Source organism: Hydra vulgaris, chromosome 07, assembly GCF_038396675.1.
Source record: "Hydra vulgaris chromosome 07, alternate assembly HydraT2T_AEP".
NCBI classification, from domain to species: Eukaryota; Metazoa; Cnidaria; class Hydrozoa; order Anthoathecata; family Hydridae; genus Hydra; species Hydra vulgaris.
In genome coordinates, this window is record NC_088926.1 from 18,263,885 (window position 1) to 18,282,082 (window position 18,198).

General features: G+C 27.0%; 1 protein-coding gene across 1 annotated transcript; it reads left to right on the forward strand.

Annotated features, from left to right (window-relative positions):
• The first annotated feature begins 13,882 nt into the window (after positions 1 to 13,882).
• On the forward strand, positions 13,883 to 17,985 carry LOC136082330 (matrix metalloproteinase-2-like). Its single transcript, XM_065801260.1, has 7 exons — positions 13,883 to 14,094; positions 14,318 to 14,566; positions 14,629 to 14,878; positions 14,963 to 15,184; positions 16,875 to 17,175; positions 17,300 to 17,580; positions 17,793 to 17,985. Exons 1-7 carry the CDS (start codon positions 14,020 to 14,022, stop codon positions 17,906 to 17,908), a joined length of 1,494 nt encoding a protein of 497 aa, XP_065657332.1. The 5' UTR covers positions 13,883 to 14,019; the 3' UTR covers positions 17,909 to 17,985.
• The last annotated feature ends 213 nt before the right edge of the window (positions 17,986 to 18,198 follow it).

Below are 18,198 nucleotides of genomic sequence, written 5' to 3' on the forward strand. Positions count from 1 at the left end.
ATTAAAGTTGGGACCATTTTTGAATAGGTGTGATATTGCCTAAAAAAAGAAGAATTTTTAAATATCTGTTTGAGAATATCAACTTTAACTTGAAAAGAAATTGGTAAAGAGATAATTGTTTGTAAAGTCTACTATTTAAAAAATTAGATAAAAAATTAATATTCATTAATTCATAATTTTTCAATGAAATTTTTTATATTTTTTAGTGTATTAACTTTAAAGATTTAATTCACTTTTAGTTTTAAGATTTTATTAGCTGAACTTTTAACAAATATCAGGATTAATTTTAAATTTCAATATCTAATATTTATACCACTAACTTTAGTTTTGTTTTTAAAATAAATAAAAGTTAGACTTGTTAGTAACACAACTAGTTTAATTTATAAAAGACAATATCAAAACAAGAAAATAAAATATTTGTATGACTTTAATATGCAATAAAAGGTTGAAATTTTAATAACTTATGTCATCCATCAAAAGTATTACGTTTGCCATTTAAAAAGAATAACTTTTACAATATAAATGCATTAAAAACAGACTTTTTGTACATGAAACACATGGATGACATAAGATTCAGAAAGGTTAAACCTTCACTCATAAGTGTATTAAGTTTCAACAGTCCAGCATAAAGATAAGTCAGGCAATCTTAGTTTTCCCAAGACAGGTTTTTTGTAAATGTCGCAAAAAACAGAAAAGTGGATCACACATCATTGAATTTATTTTAACAAAATATTTTTATTTCGTTTAATCTAATTATTTGTTTAATCAGGAAAAATAGATCTTTAAAATTTTTTTTATTTGAAGATGAAAGCGTTTATAGAAAAAAAAATTATTTTTAAGGTAGTGAATTTTTATACTTTTTATGCGGAAATACTTTTTTGTTGTTGATAAACTCGTGACGTCAAGCTCGTTTTTATATTGAGTGAAAAAGCCTTAAACAACGTGCTAACAAAGAGAGAAGGCACGCATCGTACTTTTCTTTTTAAAATTTTCTTGATGAAATTAATTTGAAGTGACTGGTTAACGTGGCAAGTCAAACAAAAACAAAAGATCCAAAATGTTATACTGTGTCAAATGATTCAACCTCGAATGTATCACATTTAGATTAGTTAACATAGAGACATAACATAATAATAACATAGAGTATATCCTAGAGTTGAACAGAATTGCATTATTTTAGAAAATCTAAGATTATATGTGTTAAATACAACATTAAATATGACAACTATGAGACGATATTTTGTTAAAATAACAGCATAAATCATTAAATCATTAAATCATTAGCATTCGCCGCGAGCGGACGTGTTCTTTTTTACTTACTGGTTATCCAAAAAAAAAAAAATTCAAAATGGCTACTAAAAATTTTACATCTGCACAATTAAAAGATATTTTGGAAATTCATGAAAATACTATTATGAAGATGTTTAATGATAGAATTGAAAAACTTGAAAACAAATTAAACTCAGTAATTGACGAGAACAAGGAACTAAAAAAGGAATTACGCGAACTTAATAAAGCTGTTGAATTTGTGAGTAATAATTATGATAAAATAGTCGCCGATCATCAAACATCAAAAACATCATTGATAAATGAAAATGAAAATTCTAAAATGATTAACAAATTGGCAGAACTTGAAGACAGAAGTCGACGCAACAACTTAAGATTCTGCGGGATTGAAGAAATTGAAAATGAAAGTTCGGAAGACAGTGAAAATAAAGTAAGGGAATTTTTAAATAATAAACTTCAACTAAACAGAAACTTTGAAATTAAAAGGGCGCATCGAGTTGGCAAAAAATTACCAGAAAACAATAACAAAAAATAGATCGATTGTAGTAAGATTTCTTAATTACAAAGACAAAGCCACGATATTAAGAAAATATACGACGATAAAATTATGGACTCAAAAGGTTTACATAAATGAAGATTATAGTGAACATACGCTGGAATTGCGGAAAAAACTCCTGAATGAGGCAAAAGATTTAAGGGCGAAGGGTAAGTACGCTAAAGTACTATATAATAAATTAATCATACGGGATTTATAAAAGAAATTCTTTGATCTCATTTTGAATATGAAAAAACAAAAATTAAATGGATTCTAATAAAACCTTAAATTTTGAGTCTAGTTTTTATGATTTTTTTCGAACTTATGATTTCTTATTAGACGAGGAATCCGATCCTGATCTTAATTAATTTACTGATTCTGATGTTTGGCAAAATAAATGCAACTACTTTTAAACCCATGAAATTAAAGGATTTCTTGATCAAAATAATATTAACACAATTCACATTAATATTCGAAGTTTAAAAAAAATTTTTGAATTCTTTAGTAATTTTATTGAAGAAACTAGTAATCTTTTTAATATAATCTGCTTAACAGAAACATGGTGCAGTTTGAATGACCTAAATTCTTTTACCAATTGTGAACTGCCGGGTTTTAATGTAATTTCATTGGCACGAAAAACAAATAAGCGTGGCGGAGGCGTTCTTATTTATGTTAAAAATAACTTACAATATTTTACCCGGTATGACATGAGCCTCACTGATGCTGATAAAGAGGTTTTAACGAATGAAATTTTAACCAATAAATTAAAAAATAAAATTCTAATTTGCTGTTATCGCCCACCTTCAGGTGAAATTAAAAATTTTAATTCGTTTTTATGTAATGACGTTATTAAAAAAAGTAACCGCGAAAATAAATTTATCTACTTATTGGGTGATCTGAATTTAGATTGTTTTCAATACCACGTCAATAATAACATTAAAAAGTTTTATAATGCCATTCTCGAAAATGGTGCGATTCCTTTGATTAGCAAACCGACAAGAATTACTCAATCAAGTGTTTCTTTAAATGATAATATTTTAACCACTGATGTTTTTAACGTATCCTTAAAGAAAGGCATAAATAAAAATGACATATCTGATCATTTTCCTATTTTTTTTTCTATAAATATAGATAATAAATTACTTCCTAATCAAAAACGAGTTTTCAAAAAGCGAATTTTTACAAAAAAAAACCTTGAATCTTTTAAAGAACAATTATCTTTAATTGATTGGAACTTTATTAACGCCTCTGATAATACAAACTTAGTTTATAACTCCTTTTTTTAAACTTTCTATGATATTTACGACACAAATTTCCATGAAGTTAATTTAAATCTCAAAGCTAAAAGTATTAAATCGTCTTGGATTACAAAGGGTTTGCGTAAGTCTTCAAAAATTAAACAAAAATTATACATTAATTACTTAAAATGTAAAACAAATGAAAATAAAATTATATATAAAAATTACGCTAAACTTTTTAAAAGCCTCAAAAAAAAAAAAAAAAAATATATTATTTAAATTTACTAGATAAATATAAATTAAATTTTAAGCGTACTTGGTTTATAATAAGAGAAATTACTGGCAGCAAAAAAAGTACATCTCACCCTTTGCCAAACATGGTTAAACATAATAATGAATTTTTATATGATAAAAGACAAATTACGGAAGAGTTTAATAAATATTTTGTGTCTGAAGGACCAAATCTTGCAAAAAACATTCCTATAGCAAACACCTTAATGGTTGATCTATGTTTCCCTCTAAACTCTTACTTGAACTCTTTTGAATTATCTTTTGATGAGTTTGAAATTGCATTTAAAATGTTAAAATCTAACAAAGCAGTAGGCCCTGATGGTATCAACGGCAACATTATTATAAGTTCATTTAATGTTTTAAAAGATATACTCTTTAAGATTTTTTCGCTATCAATTAAACAGGGAATTTTTCCACAAGCTCTAAAATTAGCAAAAGTCATACCAATATTAAAATATTATAACTATCGTCCAATTTCACTACTTTCTGTATTCTCTAAAGTTTTAGAAAGAATTTTGTACAATACAATTGTAAAATTTTTAATCATCTTACTATAAACAATTTATTATACAGCAATCAATATGGATTCCAAAATAACAATTCCACTGAACATGCCATTTTACAATTTACAAGAAATATATCTGGCTCATTTGAAAATTCTCAATTTACTTTAGGTGTTTTCATTGACTTGGCAAAAGCTTTTGATACTATTGATCACAAAATTCTTTTTAAAAAGTTGGAGTGGTACGGAATTATTGGAAATATATTAATTTGGCTTAAAAGTTACCTAAATAATCGGAAACAATTTGTTTATGCAGATGATAACGTATCATCTAATTTGTTGAATATTTCATGTGGAGTTCCTAAAGGATCCTTTTTAGGACCCCTCCTATTTCTAATTTATATTAATGATCTACCAAAAGCTTCTAACCTAATGACAATTATGTTTGCTGATGATTCTAAATCATTTCTTTCTGATAAAAACATTTTTACACTTTTTAGCAACGTAAACATTGAACTAGCCAAAATTTCTGAATGGTTTAGATTAAACAAACTATCATTAAATATTGATAAAACTAAATGGATTCTTTTTCATCCTTATGGTAAAAAGCACCAGCTGCCTAGCAACTTACCCTTTCTTTTTATCGATAACATAATTGTTAAAAGAGTTCTAGTGACAATATTTTTAGGTGTATATATCGATGAAAATCTTAATTGGAAAAGCCATATTGCTAACTTGTGCAATAAAATTTCATAGAGTATAGGCATTTTATACAAAATAAGAAACTTTCAAGATAAACATACCTTAATTCAGTTATATTATTCGTTAATTCATTGCCATATTAATTATGCAAACATTGCTTGGGGTAGCACTTATAAAAGTAAACTTAAACCTCTCTATCGGCAACAGAAACATGTAGCACGCCTTATAAATTTCAAGGACCGTTTTGCTCACGCCAAGCCTCTTTTATATGATATGAATGCACTAAATATATATGAGTTAAATGTTTTTAACATTCTTTGTTTTATGTATAAATGCAAGACCACCCATTTCTTTTCGTAACTTGCATTTACAAAGAGATAGAAATAAATATATTTAAAGGAACGATATTTTGGTAAATTTTTTATTTCATTTCGCGGACCATTTTTATGGAGTAGTATAGTTCTAAATACTTCTAAAGATTTTTCTCAAGAGTGTAATTTTGATTCTTTTAAACAAAATCTTAAAAAACTCATTTTTTCAACTGAAAATATACTAATCTACTTTTAAATTTTAAAATTTTTTGAAAATCCCTTATCTATATTAATATATGTATATATTTAATGTATATTCTTTTTTATTTATTTTGTTGTTTGTTTTTTTATCCACAAGCAATTAGCGGTTTCTCTGTTACAAGACATGATGGTCTTCTTTGAGCAATCCGCGTTCTTTATATTTATTTTTAATATTTATTTTCTTAACGATATCTTGACTTGTTAACTTTTATTATTGTAACAAAGTTTTATTGTAATAAAGAACAAAAAAAAAAAAAAAAAAAAAAAAAAAGCATAAATGTACGAGCAACGTTATTTATAGCGTTAAAATTGAAACTACAGAATTAGTTTTTTAGCGCGAGCTTATCTAGAATCAATGTCAAAATTTTAATCTAAAGCCTCTGTTTCTTTTTTGTAACCATAACCCAAACCCACCAGGGATAAAAAAAAACTTACAAAAGTATAAAACCTCTTATTTTTCTAATGAAACGGAATCGAGGAATTGATCTTCCGATGTTTTTAAAATATGATTTAATTTTAAACATTTTTAAGATGTTTGTTTTGATGTTTTAAAAAGATATTAAACCCTAAATAACGGGTGATTACTAAAAATCTTAACAAAACTAAAAATTAAATAACTTTTAATCTAGAAGACCTATTTTATTGTTTTAAAAAGAATAAAATGGCAAATTTATTCCAATTTTAATAAAAACGTTTATCTTAATTCAACAAGAGGGTCATTCCACGCTAAACGGTCCAATTTCCGAAATAATCCCCGCACTACCATCTCAGATTTTGATAAAATTTTGTCAGTATGTTGTTAAACATGTTTCATGAACATTGCCAAAATTTCAGATCAAAATAATTATTATTTTGGATTTTGTGGTACTTTTTGTAAAGCTTACGCAAACTTCAATATCTGTCAGTAGCTAAAAATTGAATTTTTGGGGTCCTATATTTTTGCAATGAAAGGGTAATATATTTTAAAAACGTGGTTTCTTAGTAAACCGAAGGTGCAGATCACAAATAATTTATTACAAGTTTCATATTATGCCTACATTTTAGTCTATGGTTCGCCAAATATCGTCACAAACGCAACACTATAAATATTTTTTATTTATTTGTAGGGTCATATCTCTAAAACTAAAGATTTTTGAGTATTGCTATTTTGTCTACAGGTTCTACATACTATCATAATGATACGGATTAAAAATTTGCTATTTTAAAAATTTCTCTGCTGAGTTATTCTGAAAGCAATATGGCGAAAAAAGTGAAAAACCCTAAAATAACGTATGTTTGAACCCCTAAAACTTGATGTGGGCAAACTTTTTTTGTTTTTTTAATTGTATTTTTGAAAAGACCTTATTTCAAAATTTTAGAAACAATAAAAATTGTCTTGGATAGATCTTTCTTATGAACGAAAAAAATCTAGTTTTTAAAAGCTAAGTTAGGTCTACAAAGTCTTTGATATTTTAAAAACGATATTAAGGTCCGTATATTAAATACTGCCATGAAGAGGTAATTTTAGTAAGTAAGTATATTTTTATTCTACGGACAAATCTCTCTAAATTAATTTCAAATATTTAAGTTTATCACAAACATCTAATATTCGAAGACGAAAATTAGAATAGATGTTATAATAAGAGTTGTTTTAAATTTATCCTGACATGTCTTTTGAACAAAACTTAACTACTTGTTGTATTGGAAAATTTGATGGAAGTTTATGTCATTTAAGTACTTATTCTCGAAAAAAGGGTTTTATTGACTTTTGCTCAGAACTTTCGAACGAGGAACAGAGTTTGATTGTGAGGCGAACTTATAATTTAATTAAAAATATTACTTTAATTTGTTTCCAACACAAATCACTGCTGTTGGTCAAATACACGCATTTACAGCGCCATTGTTTAAACCCTTTTGGTATGGCCAATTGTTGCTCAGACTGAGCAACGATTGGCCATACCAAAAGGGTTTAAACAATGAGCCTCAGTTAAAGGCTTGAGATGTATTGACCAAGAGACTGCAGACTGTCTTTCGAATTTAACAAATAAAGTTATTTGTCCAGGTCAAAAATTGTGTCCAAGTTGCCGCAAAGCATATTCAACCACAAGCTCTTCAAGTGAAAAATTGACGATATTGATGACATAGATGATATATTTTGTTCAACTGACACTATTAATACTAGCCTTTCTGAGCTTGGAATTTCACCTTTAAGAAAACGTGTTAGTAAGAGAGATCATACTAGTTATGTAAAAAGCAAAGTTTTGAAAGTGCAAATAACAGTTGCATAAAAAATAGCTGTTGTTAGTGGTTTATCACCAGATAATAGTGTCCTACCACTAAGCAGTGCAAGTGTAGAGTGTGAGAATTGCATTGACTGGTCAGATTTGGTATTAGAATTGAAAGATAAAATATCTACAATCAGTAATCCCCGTGAAAAAGTTCAAGTTTTAACTCTTATACCAAACAGTTGGTCAAGATTAAAAATATGTAGTGAGTTTAAAGTATCAGACAGAATGGCTAAAGTATCAGACAGAATGGCTAAAGCAGTAAAAAAGTTAAAAGCAAAAAGTGGAATCTTAGCACTTCCAGAAAGAAATGCAGCAAAGAAATTGCCAGAACTTGTTAAAGGAAAAATTTTGAAATTTTATGAACACGAAGCTTTTAGCAGAACATGTCCAGGGAAAAAGGATTTTGTATCTGTACGCATTGGTGCAAAAAAAGTGCATATGCAAAAAAAATTACTGTTAGTTAATTTAAAGGAACTTTTTTTAGAGTATAAAAAAGAAAATGGAGCTGAAGTCGGATTTTCTAAATTCTGCGAGTTACGTCCAAAATGGTGTATAACTGTTAGATCTTCAGGTACCCATCGTATTTGTGTATGTAGTATTCACCAGAATATAAAATTATTGCTTGCAAGTAGCCCAGCTACGGTAGACTGTAAATGTCTAATTGAAAAAATAGTTTGTGATATTGAATCTAAAGAATGTATGCTTCATCATTGTGATAAATGTCCAGGTAATGAAATGTTAAAGGCTTATCTTGAAGAGCAATTTAAAGACTTTGAATCTGATGAAACTATAACATTCAAGCAATGGATAAAAGTAGATCGTGAAACTTTAGAATCTTTGCAATTACCAGTAGACGACTTCATAGATGATTTAATTTCAAAAGTATCTATTTTATCTAAGCATCATTTTTTTGCCAAAAACGAAAACAGCTATTTGCGATTATTGAAAAATTAACTGAAATCAAATGAGTTGATCATTTTGATGGATTTTTCTGAAAACTATTCATTTGTTGTGCAAGATGCTGTTCAAGGGTTTTACTGGGAAAACAGCCAAACAACTTTGCACCCTTTTGTTGTTTACTACAAACTTAATGGCATACTTAAAAATAAATGTTATTGTGTTATCAGTAATTGCATGCATCACGATACTGTTTCTGTTCATGTATTTCTTAGTAAATTATAAACTGAACTTAAAACATTTTTATCTTTTGAACTTATTCATTATTTTAGTGACGGTTCAGCTGCACAGTACAAAAACTTCAAAAATTTTATGAATTTATGTCACCTTTATACTGACTATGGTATTAGAGCAGAATGGAATTTCTTTGCAACTAGTCATGGGAAATCTCCCTGTGATGGAAATGGAGGAACTGTGAAGCGTTTAGCAGCACGTGCCAGTCTTCAACCTCCAATTGATAATAAAATTTTAACGCCCTTAAATTTATATGATTTTTGCAAGGAAAGTATCACGGGTTTTTCATTTATTTATGTTGAAAGTAATGAAGTAGACAATATTAAAGACAATCAAGAGAAACGAATTAGTACTGGAAACATAGTTGCAGGTACTCGCGATAATCACAAATTTGTACCTGTAAATGAAAATCAGGTTTGTGTCAGTCGTATTTCAAATGACAATACATCTTTTATTGCAAACGTTAATGAGAGTTAAAACAACAACTCAACTAAATTAGTTTCACTGTCTGATCTTAGTCCTGGAAATTTTGTTGCATGTATTTACGATGCACTTTGGTGGATTGGACATGTTTGTGAAATTTCAGAAGAACAGGAAGATGTTTTCATTGATTTTTTGCATCCTTATGGTATGGCTTAGTCATTTTACTGGCCTAACACCAAGGACAATTGTTGGGTTCCTGAGCAGCATGTTATTGCAGTCATTCTAAATCCAATCAGTTCTGCAACAGGTTGATATTACAATTTACCATCAATTGTTGTTTCAGACATTAATTCCAAATTTGAAGCTATTTTAAATATGTAATCTGGAATCAAGTTGATTATAGTTTCGTACAACTGAATTTTTTCTATCACAAATTATTTTTTGTAGATAAGAAACAATATATTAGCATAAAAATATTTGTTTTTAGTTTTTTGTTGCAGAAAATGTGTTGTAAAAGCTGTATTGTTTAACTAGATTTTGCATCTATAACCAGGACTGCATTTGTGACGTGTTGGATTGATGGTGCTCTAAGGCATATGAATAATCGTCGCCTAAAATTTCGTAATAAAATTTAAAAAAATACATATATAACAAAAAAACAAGTGCCCCTTTTTGGTTGGTGCCCATAGTCAGTTGCCTCAACTTCTCTAGTATTTTAAATTGTCAATAACATGCATTTATCCGCAGTATTTTATAGATAATAAGATAATCTCTTCAATAAATCTGTTGTAAATTTTTTTTCTTTTCCTTGGCATATTACCATTTTCAAGAGATTAAAATAGCTCTTCTAAATCTTGAATTTAATGGTTATATATTCTAGTTTTTATTTTCATTAATAGCTCTCTACTTAAAGTACCATTAGATTTCTTAACATAAAATCAATTGCTAATCGGGCTGTTGCAAGATTAGCAGCGTTTCTACTAAAAGCTTCAACATTTAATTTAATAGGCTTTAGCGTATTGTCAACTCATGTTCCATATTAATATTTTCTTAAAGTGCACACTTCCAATACCTTAAAGAGTTTCTTAAATGATACAAAATTGTTTTAAAATACATTAGAAAATATTATAATTTATATTTTGCCTTTTTCTGGATTAGATTTACCCAACTATTTTGTAATTGACAGTTTTGATCTAACCGTTAATTTTATGAACTTTTTTTTTACCGTGGGTTGCCCTAGCAATAATATAACTACAGCATTATCTAAGCATACTATTATGCATCACATACAGATAAATAGAGAGGTGAGGGATTCAAAAAACACCCTGATGTGTCCGAAACAAGTCCAGGCATTCAAATCACAAAACTCGCCGAGTCTTAGACCGGGTATTCAGCCACAGACTCGCCGTGTCCGGGTACCCAGACTCAAAATCCCTAGAAATAACTCAACCAAAGGTTAAAAAATATTTTTTGAACATTAAAATATTTTGATTTTTGGCACAATAAGCTTTGATTTTGATGCAGTATGATAAATCTTTATGTTTAGGACAAAATTGTAAAATTCAAAAAATTTATATATTAACCAAGTTTTTTTCGTTCATAAGAAAGATCTCTTCAAGACAGTTTTTATTGTTTCTAAAATTTTGAAATAAGGTCTTTTCAAAAATACAATTAAAAAAACAAAAAAAGTTTGCCCACATCAAGTTTTAGGGGTTCAAACATACGTTATTTTAGGGCTTTTCACTTTTTTCGCCATATTGCTTTCAGAATAACTCAGCAGAGAAATTTTTAAAATAGCAAATTTTTAATCCATATCATTATGATAGTATGTAGAACCTTTAGACAAAATAGCAATACTCAAAGATCTTTAGTTTTAGAGATATGACCCTACAAATAAATAAAAAATATTTATAGTGTTGCGTTTGTGACGATATTTGGCGAACCATAGACTAAAATGTAGGCATAATATGAAACTTGTAATAAGTTATTTGTAATCTGCACCTTCGGTTTACTAAGAAACCACGTTTTTAAGATAAATTACCCTTTCATTGCAAAAATATAGGGCCCCAAAAATTCAATTTTTAGCTACTGACAGATATTGAAGTTTGGGTAAGCTTTACAAAAAGTACCATAATATCAAAAATAATAATTATTTTGATCTGAAATTTTGGCAATGTTCATGAAACATGTTTAACAACATACTTTCAAAGCTTTAATAAAACCTCTGGACCACTTGGCGTGGAATGACCCAAGACCTTGTCTTCTTTTTGTGTCGAGTCTTCTGCTAGTAGACTCTGCCAAGCGTTGTACCAGCTCTTTATCGAATTTCTTAAAACAGTAAATTATTCTAGAGCGTAATTGATGCAAATTCTCTGCCTTCCAACCATTTTTGTAACCATCTCCTTTGATTCAAGACCAAAATCCTCAATACAACGACATTCAGGCATATTTGGAGGGTTTTCACTTTTTGTTACAAACTTTATACCATTTTCATTCAAAAACTTAACAGCTTTGTTTGAGTAATGGGCACTTGCTAGATCAGACCAAAATATGTATTTGGTATTTTTTGGAAGCTGTTTGATGTGTGGTAATAGTTTTTTAGTCAAACATTCATCAACATAAATATGCTGGTTAATAGCTGTTCCAGACTGTACAATGTATGGAGTTGATAGGCCATAAGGCGAAATGACCACGTAAACCAATAATTTTTCTTTAAATTTCTTTTTTTCTTTGAATTTAACATTGTTTGGTGTTAATTCGATGTTACTTGAATAGAAATTATCATTACCATTAATTTGGCTGTTCGAGAGAGTAAAATAAGACTCGTCATCAAGAACCCAAGTAAAATTTTTATAATTTTTATAAAGTTGACCACACAAACATCTGTTTTTTGCTCTCTGGCTCTCAGTTCAACTTGGAATCTTCATCTGTTTTCTTTTTTTTGTTGATGTTTTTGTTTTCAATGTCTTAGAAATAAGTCACTGAGAACATTTGAACTTTTTTGAAGCTATACGCTGAGAAATGCCACATTTATTGTCAAAAAGCTTGGTAAGTTGACTGATGGCGCGCTTAGTCATTATTTTCGGCTTTCTACCACTATCAGTTTGCCTCTCAAATGTTTTATCTTCTTTTACACGTTTAATAATTCCATATATAGTTGATCTTGGTAAGTTTTCTGCTTCAAAATGAGAAACAGTGAATGATTTAGGTTTATCTGAATTTTCTTGATAAAACTGGTACACACGTTTTCTCTGGAGCTCTTCGTTTGACGACATTTTTAATACTAAATTTAAATACTTATATAAAAGTTAATATATATTTCAAAAGAAGAATAAATTTGCAACATTTTAAAAATTGTTTCAAAAAATAAGTATTAGTTGCATATAGAAATATGATGTAAGCAATTTTGTCCAGATTTTTAGTAATCACCCGTTACTTGAGTCATTGATGAAATTATTAACACTTTATTACTTAGAATTCATTCTTATTACAACTATTAATAATTATTAAACTTATTTTAATTTTAACTTATTTATATATAATTATTTATTATTATTATTATTATTACATAATTGTAAATTTGTAACTAAAATTGCAGGGCTTCCTAGCCTAGCCATGGCTCTGTTTAAATAATTCAATTCTATACAAAGATATTTTAAAGCTACGAAATCTTTTATTTTATTCTATTAAAAATACCGTTTTTAGCTTTATTTTGTCACGTTTTACAAATTATAGACAATGATATGTAAAGCAATACTATAAGTATTGCTTTTAACTTTAAAACAAACAACAACTTGAGAATAATGTTTAAATAAAATTGTGTTTATGCTCTCAAAACTTTCCCACACTTCCTGAAAAAAAAATTGATATTAAACAAACACGAAATTATTAAATATATGATTAATTGGCTTATATTTTTTGTCAAAACATATTTTTGGCTTCAGAATGAAATAACTATCAAATATTATTTAAAATGTCTAGTTCAACAGGTTTAATAAACAGTTAAGTAAACTTTACTGCGATTTGCATTAATATTATTTAAAATGTCTAATTCAACAGGTTTAATAAACAGTTAAGTAAACTTTACTGCGATTTGCATTAATTAAAATAAACTTAAAATTGAAAAAATAATAAAAGTGACAGTTACTATAAAATTTTAAGTAACTATATGACATCAAAATAGCAGCAACTTAAAAAAATATTTGGATTGTCAAAAGGCGATAAAATTACAAGTTCCAAAATAAATGTCTGAGTTCTTCAAGGTAGAACTGCCAAGGCAATTTGACCCTGCAGGTTCAAAAGAATTTTCAAAAACATATAATGTCTAACAACAGCTACAAGTGTAAAAGATCGTACTTAAAAGTTATTGCAATTTATTTCTGTTTTTTCTAATCATCTAAAAGATATAAAACCTATGTTATGTAAACTTATATTGAAATAAATATATTAAATTTTTTTTTATGTTTTAAAAACTTTATCGTTGAAAAAGGAGGGGTTTTGTAATAAACAATGCGTATGAACGCAGAAAGGAGGGGGGTTTATTAGGAGCATACAGTTACGTATAAGAGGAAGAGGGGCTCTAAAACTACTTATTCTGCGTACGTACTTTATAAATGCCCGCTAAATTGCTTTATTATAGCAAACTTAGTGTGATAAATCATAAATTTCATTTTTTCCAACAATTTTCAAAAAATTTGTATGTTTTGCTAAAATTTAAAAAAAATATATTTAAATGATCAAGCAGAAATTGAAAAAATCTAGAGCAAATATTTATCCATTTAAACTGATGAAGTAAGCCAATACTTAATGCTTCCGTTAGGTTTTACTCAAACATCTATGAGTTAAAACTTGTATAACAAGTTTTCTTTGACGTCATTTAAGTATTTGACATTTAGAATGATGAATTAGAATCAATAAAATAAGTAAACAAAATGCCTATTTAAGTGAGACATTTTGAATAAGGATACATTTTTTTTTTAAATCAAAAAATTCTATTCGTTTCATAACAAAAATGAATATATCATTTTTGTTTCTTTTTTTATCAATTGCTGCAGTATCACATGGAGATTTTCCTGCAAATGCATTGGTAACTTTTATTTCATAACGATGTTTTTAACTTAATTTATATATATATATATATATATATATATATATATATATATATATATATATATATATATATATATATATATGTATATATATATATATATATATTTATATATATATATATATATATATATATATATATATATATATATATATATATATATATATATATATATATATATATATATATATTTGTTTAAAAGGATTATCTAAGTGACTTTGGTTATTATAAACGAAACAACAAAGATCTAGGTTCAATGTCAGGCAAAAAAGAAGTTCAAAATTCGGTTGAAAGTTTTCAAAGATTTCTAGGATTACCTGTCACTGGAGTTATAGATAAAACAACACAGGAAGTAATGAAAAAACCTCGATGTGGATTAAAAGATATTCTTGATGATAAGGCTACTAGAAAGAGGAGGTTTGCTCTCCAAGGAAGCAAGTGGAGTAAAAATGTAAGTTGCTCATATTTTTATCTTTTATGTTTTATTAAAGAATAATAAAAAATTATTTTTAGAAAGTTACGTGGAAACTTTTAAACGATAATAATGATGGATTATCACGCAAAGAAGTAGAAACAATACTCGAAAAAGCCTTTTCAAAGTGGGAGGCTGTTGCAGACTTAACGTTTTATAAACTCAGTTTGACAAGTAAAGAGCCAGCAGATATAGATGTTAAATTTGTACAAGGTGATCATGGTGATCTGTATCCGTTTCAGCCTTGGCATAAGATATACGCACATGCGTTTTACCCTTTAAACAATCAAGGTAACATTTGTATCTGTTAAACAAAATGCATTTAATTTTTAGGCAATTTTTTAATGTTCGATTTTGATAAACTTTCTTCTTTAGGAAATTCTGGTGATGTTCATTTCAACGACAAATTTAACTTTAATGTTAAAGAAAAAAGTGGTGTTAGCTTATTGTGGATTGCTATTCACGAGATCGGGCACAGTTTAGGGTTACACCATTCAAGTGTCCAAAGTTCTTTTATGTACCCTGCTTATCAAGGAAATAAGGAGCAAAACATCCACCTTCATGACGACGATATCTTAGGAATACAGAGTTTATATGGTATGTACGTCTCAAAGGAAAAATAATGTTTTATTTGAAAAAAAAAATTTATTAACTAAAAAAAATTAATTTAAACCAATAGTAATAAAAATATCTTATAACTTTTTTTTTCGTTAATTAATTTACTTTAATCCTATTTTTTTCAGTTAAGAACCGATTTAAATTAAAATATTAAAAACTCAAAACTAACTTAGAAAAACTTTGTAGATAAGGCGTGTACGATCAAAGTTTTATTTATTCTTTAAAAAGATTTACAAATTTTAAAGTAACTGCAACAATTAATAGATATAAAACATTTAATCAATTTATTTAACCCTAAAATTAAAAAAAAAAGATACAAATTTATTTTTAATTTTTAAAATTAGGTTTGGTATCACTCATATAGTTAAAAATTAGTTATTGGAGTGACACCTTAATAAAATAAACTAATAAGGCAATACACAAACAGCCCAAAAAAGTAATATAGATAATAAGCAAAAAAAAAAAATTAATAAAAAGAAGAACACTAATATTTAAAAGAACAAAATAAATAACACATAAGAGGGAAAAAATAAACGAGCTGACATGAGAGATAACGAATAAATGAGATAACACAACGTTTAACAAAAAAATAATACACGTTAGCATAAACAATACTCCAATATACATGTCAAAATAAGCGATGCACAAAATTACATTACAGTATAAAAAAAAACATAGAAATACACGATAATACACAAAAATACACAATATTATAAATAATACAAAAAGTGTACGACAGTATAGATAATGCAAATAACATGAATTAATAAAACTTAAAATTTGTTCTTTTTGTTTTCTTTTAATAATCTACTCATGGGTTTTTTGTCATTTTGCACACAGAATGTGTTCCTGTTAGTGCTTTTAGTGTGCAATCAAGACCACATTAGAGCCCTTTGTTATCACTTATTAATTGATGAGAATGAGACAACTGCATATGAGTTATATAAGTTGCTATAGAAACACAAAGTGTTTTCTTGTGAAAAAAAAACAAAAAGAACAAATTTTTTCAAGTTTTTTATTTTCGTATTTACCATGACCATTTTTAACTCTTTTAACTTTGCGTTTAGTTGTTTTATTTATGTTTTTCTTCAATTTTTATAATTAAACATTTTCACTGTTTTCACTTTTTTAAATTTTGATATTTTTTTTGTTAAAAAACTAATTTTAAAGTTGGTACTTTAATACAAATTAGAAATAATGATTATATAGTTATATTAATTATATAATAATAATTATAAAATATCAAGTATATATTTAATACTTCAACAGAATGTTTTTAATAGAATTTAAAACAACTTAACCATCTTTTTTACATTTTTAAACACAACTTTCTGTTTTTAAACTTTATTTAAACGCAACTACTTGTTCTTTAAACTACTCAGGATAGCTCAAAATATCAAAGTATTTTATAAACGTCTTAAAGTATCTTATAAACGTCTTAAAGTATCTTATAAACGTCTTAAAGTGTTCTATAAAAGTCTTTTCTATTTTTTTAAAAGTAAACTTGCTCTTTTTTTCAAAACTATTTAAATATCAAATTTCGTTAATCGTTAAACTAATTTTGAATTGCTTGGATCGTTAAACTAGTACCAATATTATAATTAAAATAATAATAATATTAAATTATAAAGTCAGCCTAATTAACAATTTCATTTAATTTTTAAATTAGGATCAAAACGAAAACCTATATTACCATCAAAAACCATAGTAGACACAAACAATACGCAAGTTACACAAAATAAAACACATATGATGATTTCAAAGAAACATATCAAAGTTCAAGCTATCATCTATGATCAATTAACTGGAATTACTTATGTATTCAACGAAGATAAGTATTATAAGCTAAGCAAAAATTTAAACGAAACGCATGGACCTTTTGATGTTTCTAAATTATTAACAAAGATCACTTACGTTAATGGAGGGTTCATGAATCGTGAAAAAAAATTGGTTTTTTTTCAGGGAACCAAGTAAGTTTTTAAAATATAAATACTTTTTTTGTACTTTTACATAATATAAATACTTTTTTCCAATGTTTATTTGTATAACTTTATAAATAGTCTTTTTAATATTCCAATAAATCAATCTTTTTAGATATTATATGTTTGAAAGTTTTACAAATACAAAACTTATTGACAATGGTTCCATATTTGACTTGTTTAAAGGGATTAAAAATAATGTTGAAAAAATTGACGGAGCATTTGTTGCAGGTGATGGAACTACTTATCTATTTACTGGTAATGATTACTACCAATATAGTTCCAAACAAAAAACAATTGAATCATTACCCAAGAAAATAGCTGAATACTGGAAGGTGCCTAGAAATATTGACTCTGTTTTTGTTTGGAGTAATGGAGGGATCTACTTTTTTAAAGGTAACATTATCCCATCATAATTATCTTGTTATAGTTGTAAATATTTGCTTATATTTCTTAATTATCATGTGAAGTTGAAGAAAGTATTTTTAAAAAAACTAAATTTAAAATATTTTTTTTGTCTTAATTTTTTTAAACATGATTTTTATAAATAAATAATAGTTTACTATTATACAGTTGTGATTTTAAAAAACTTCTTTCTTTAAAATTAGATTTACAGTTTTATCGAGCTCATCAAAACGGCGGCTTAATGACGGGTTATCCAAAAAGTATTGATAACATATGGTTGAAAGCTCCAAAGAACGTGCGATGTATATTATGTAATTAATTTTGTAGTTTAAAAATAATAGTTATAAAAAATAGTTATAAATTTAAATTAAATAGAATAATAAGGTTTTTGTTTCATCACGCTTTTATCTATTATCACGATCTTAGGTGCTAATCCATAGAAGGGAACGTTTATTAATTTTCTGAAACTTTTCCCACCCTCCCCATGTTTAATAAGACCATATCACCCACCCTCACCCCGCTTTTAATAATTACTTGTTATCAACAAAAAAGCGACATTGTAAAAATTAAAAAAAAAATCAGAAATTATACATATCAGTCACTGATTAA

Excerpts from the sequence above, each read along its gene's own strand:
- LOC136082330 (XM_065801260.1), top strand. The coding sequence starts at position 14,020 with ATGAATATATCATTTTTGTTTCTTTTTTTATCAATTGCTGCAGTATCA. Across the intron at positions 14,095-14,317 it reads ATTTTCCTGCAAATGCATTG|GATTATCTAAGTGACTTTGG; the intron begins GTAACTTTTATT and ends TTTGTTTAAAAG. Across the intron at positions 15,185-16,874 it reads AGGAATACAGAGTTTATATG|GATCAAAACGAAAACCTATA; the intron begins GTATGTACGTCT and ends TTTTTAAATTAG.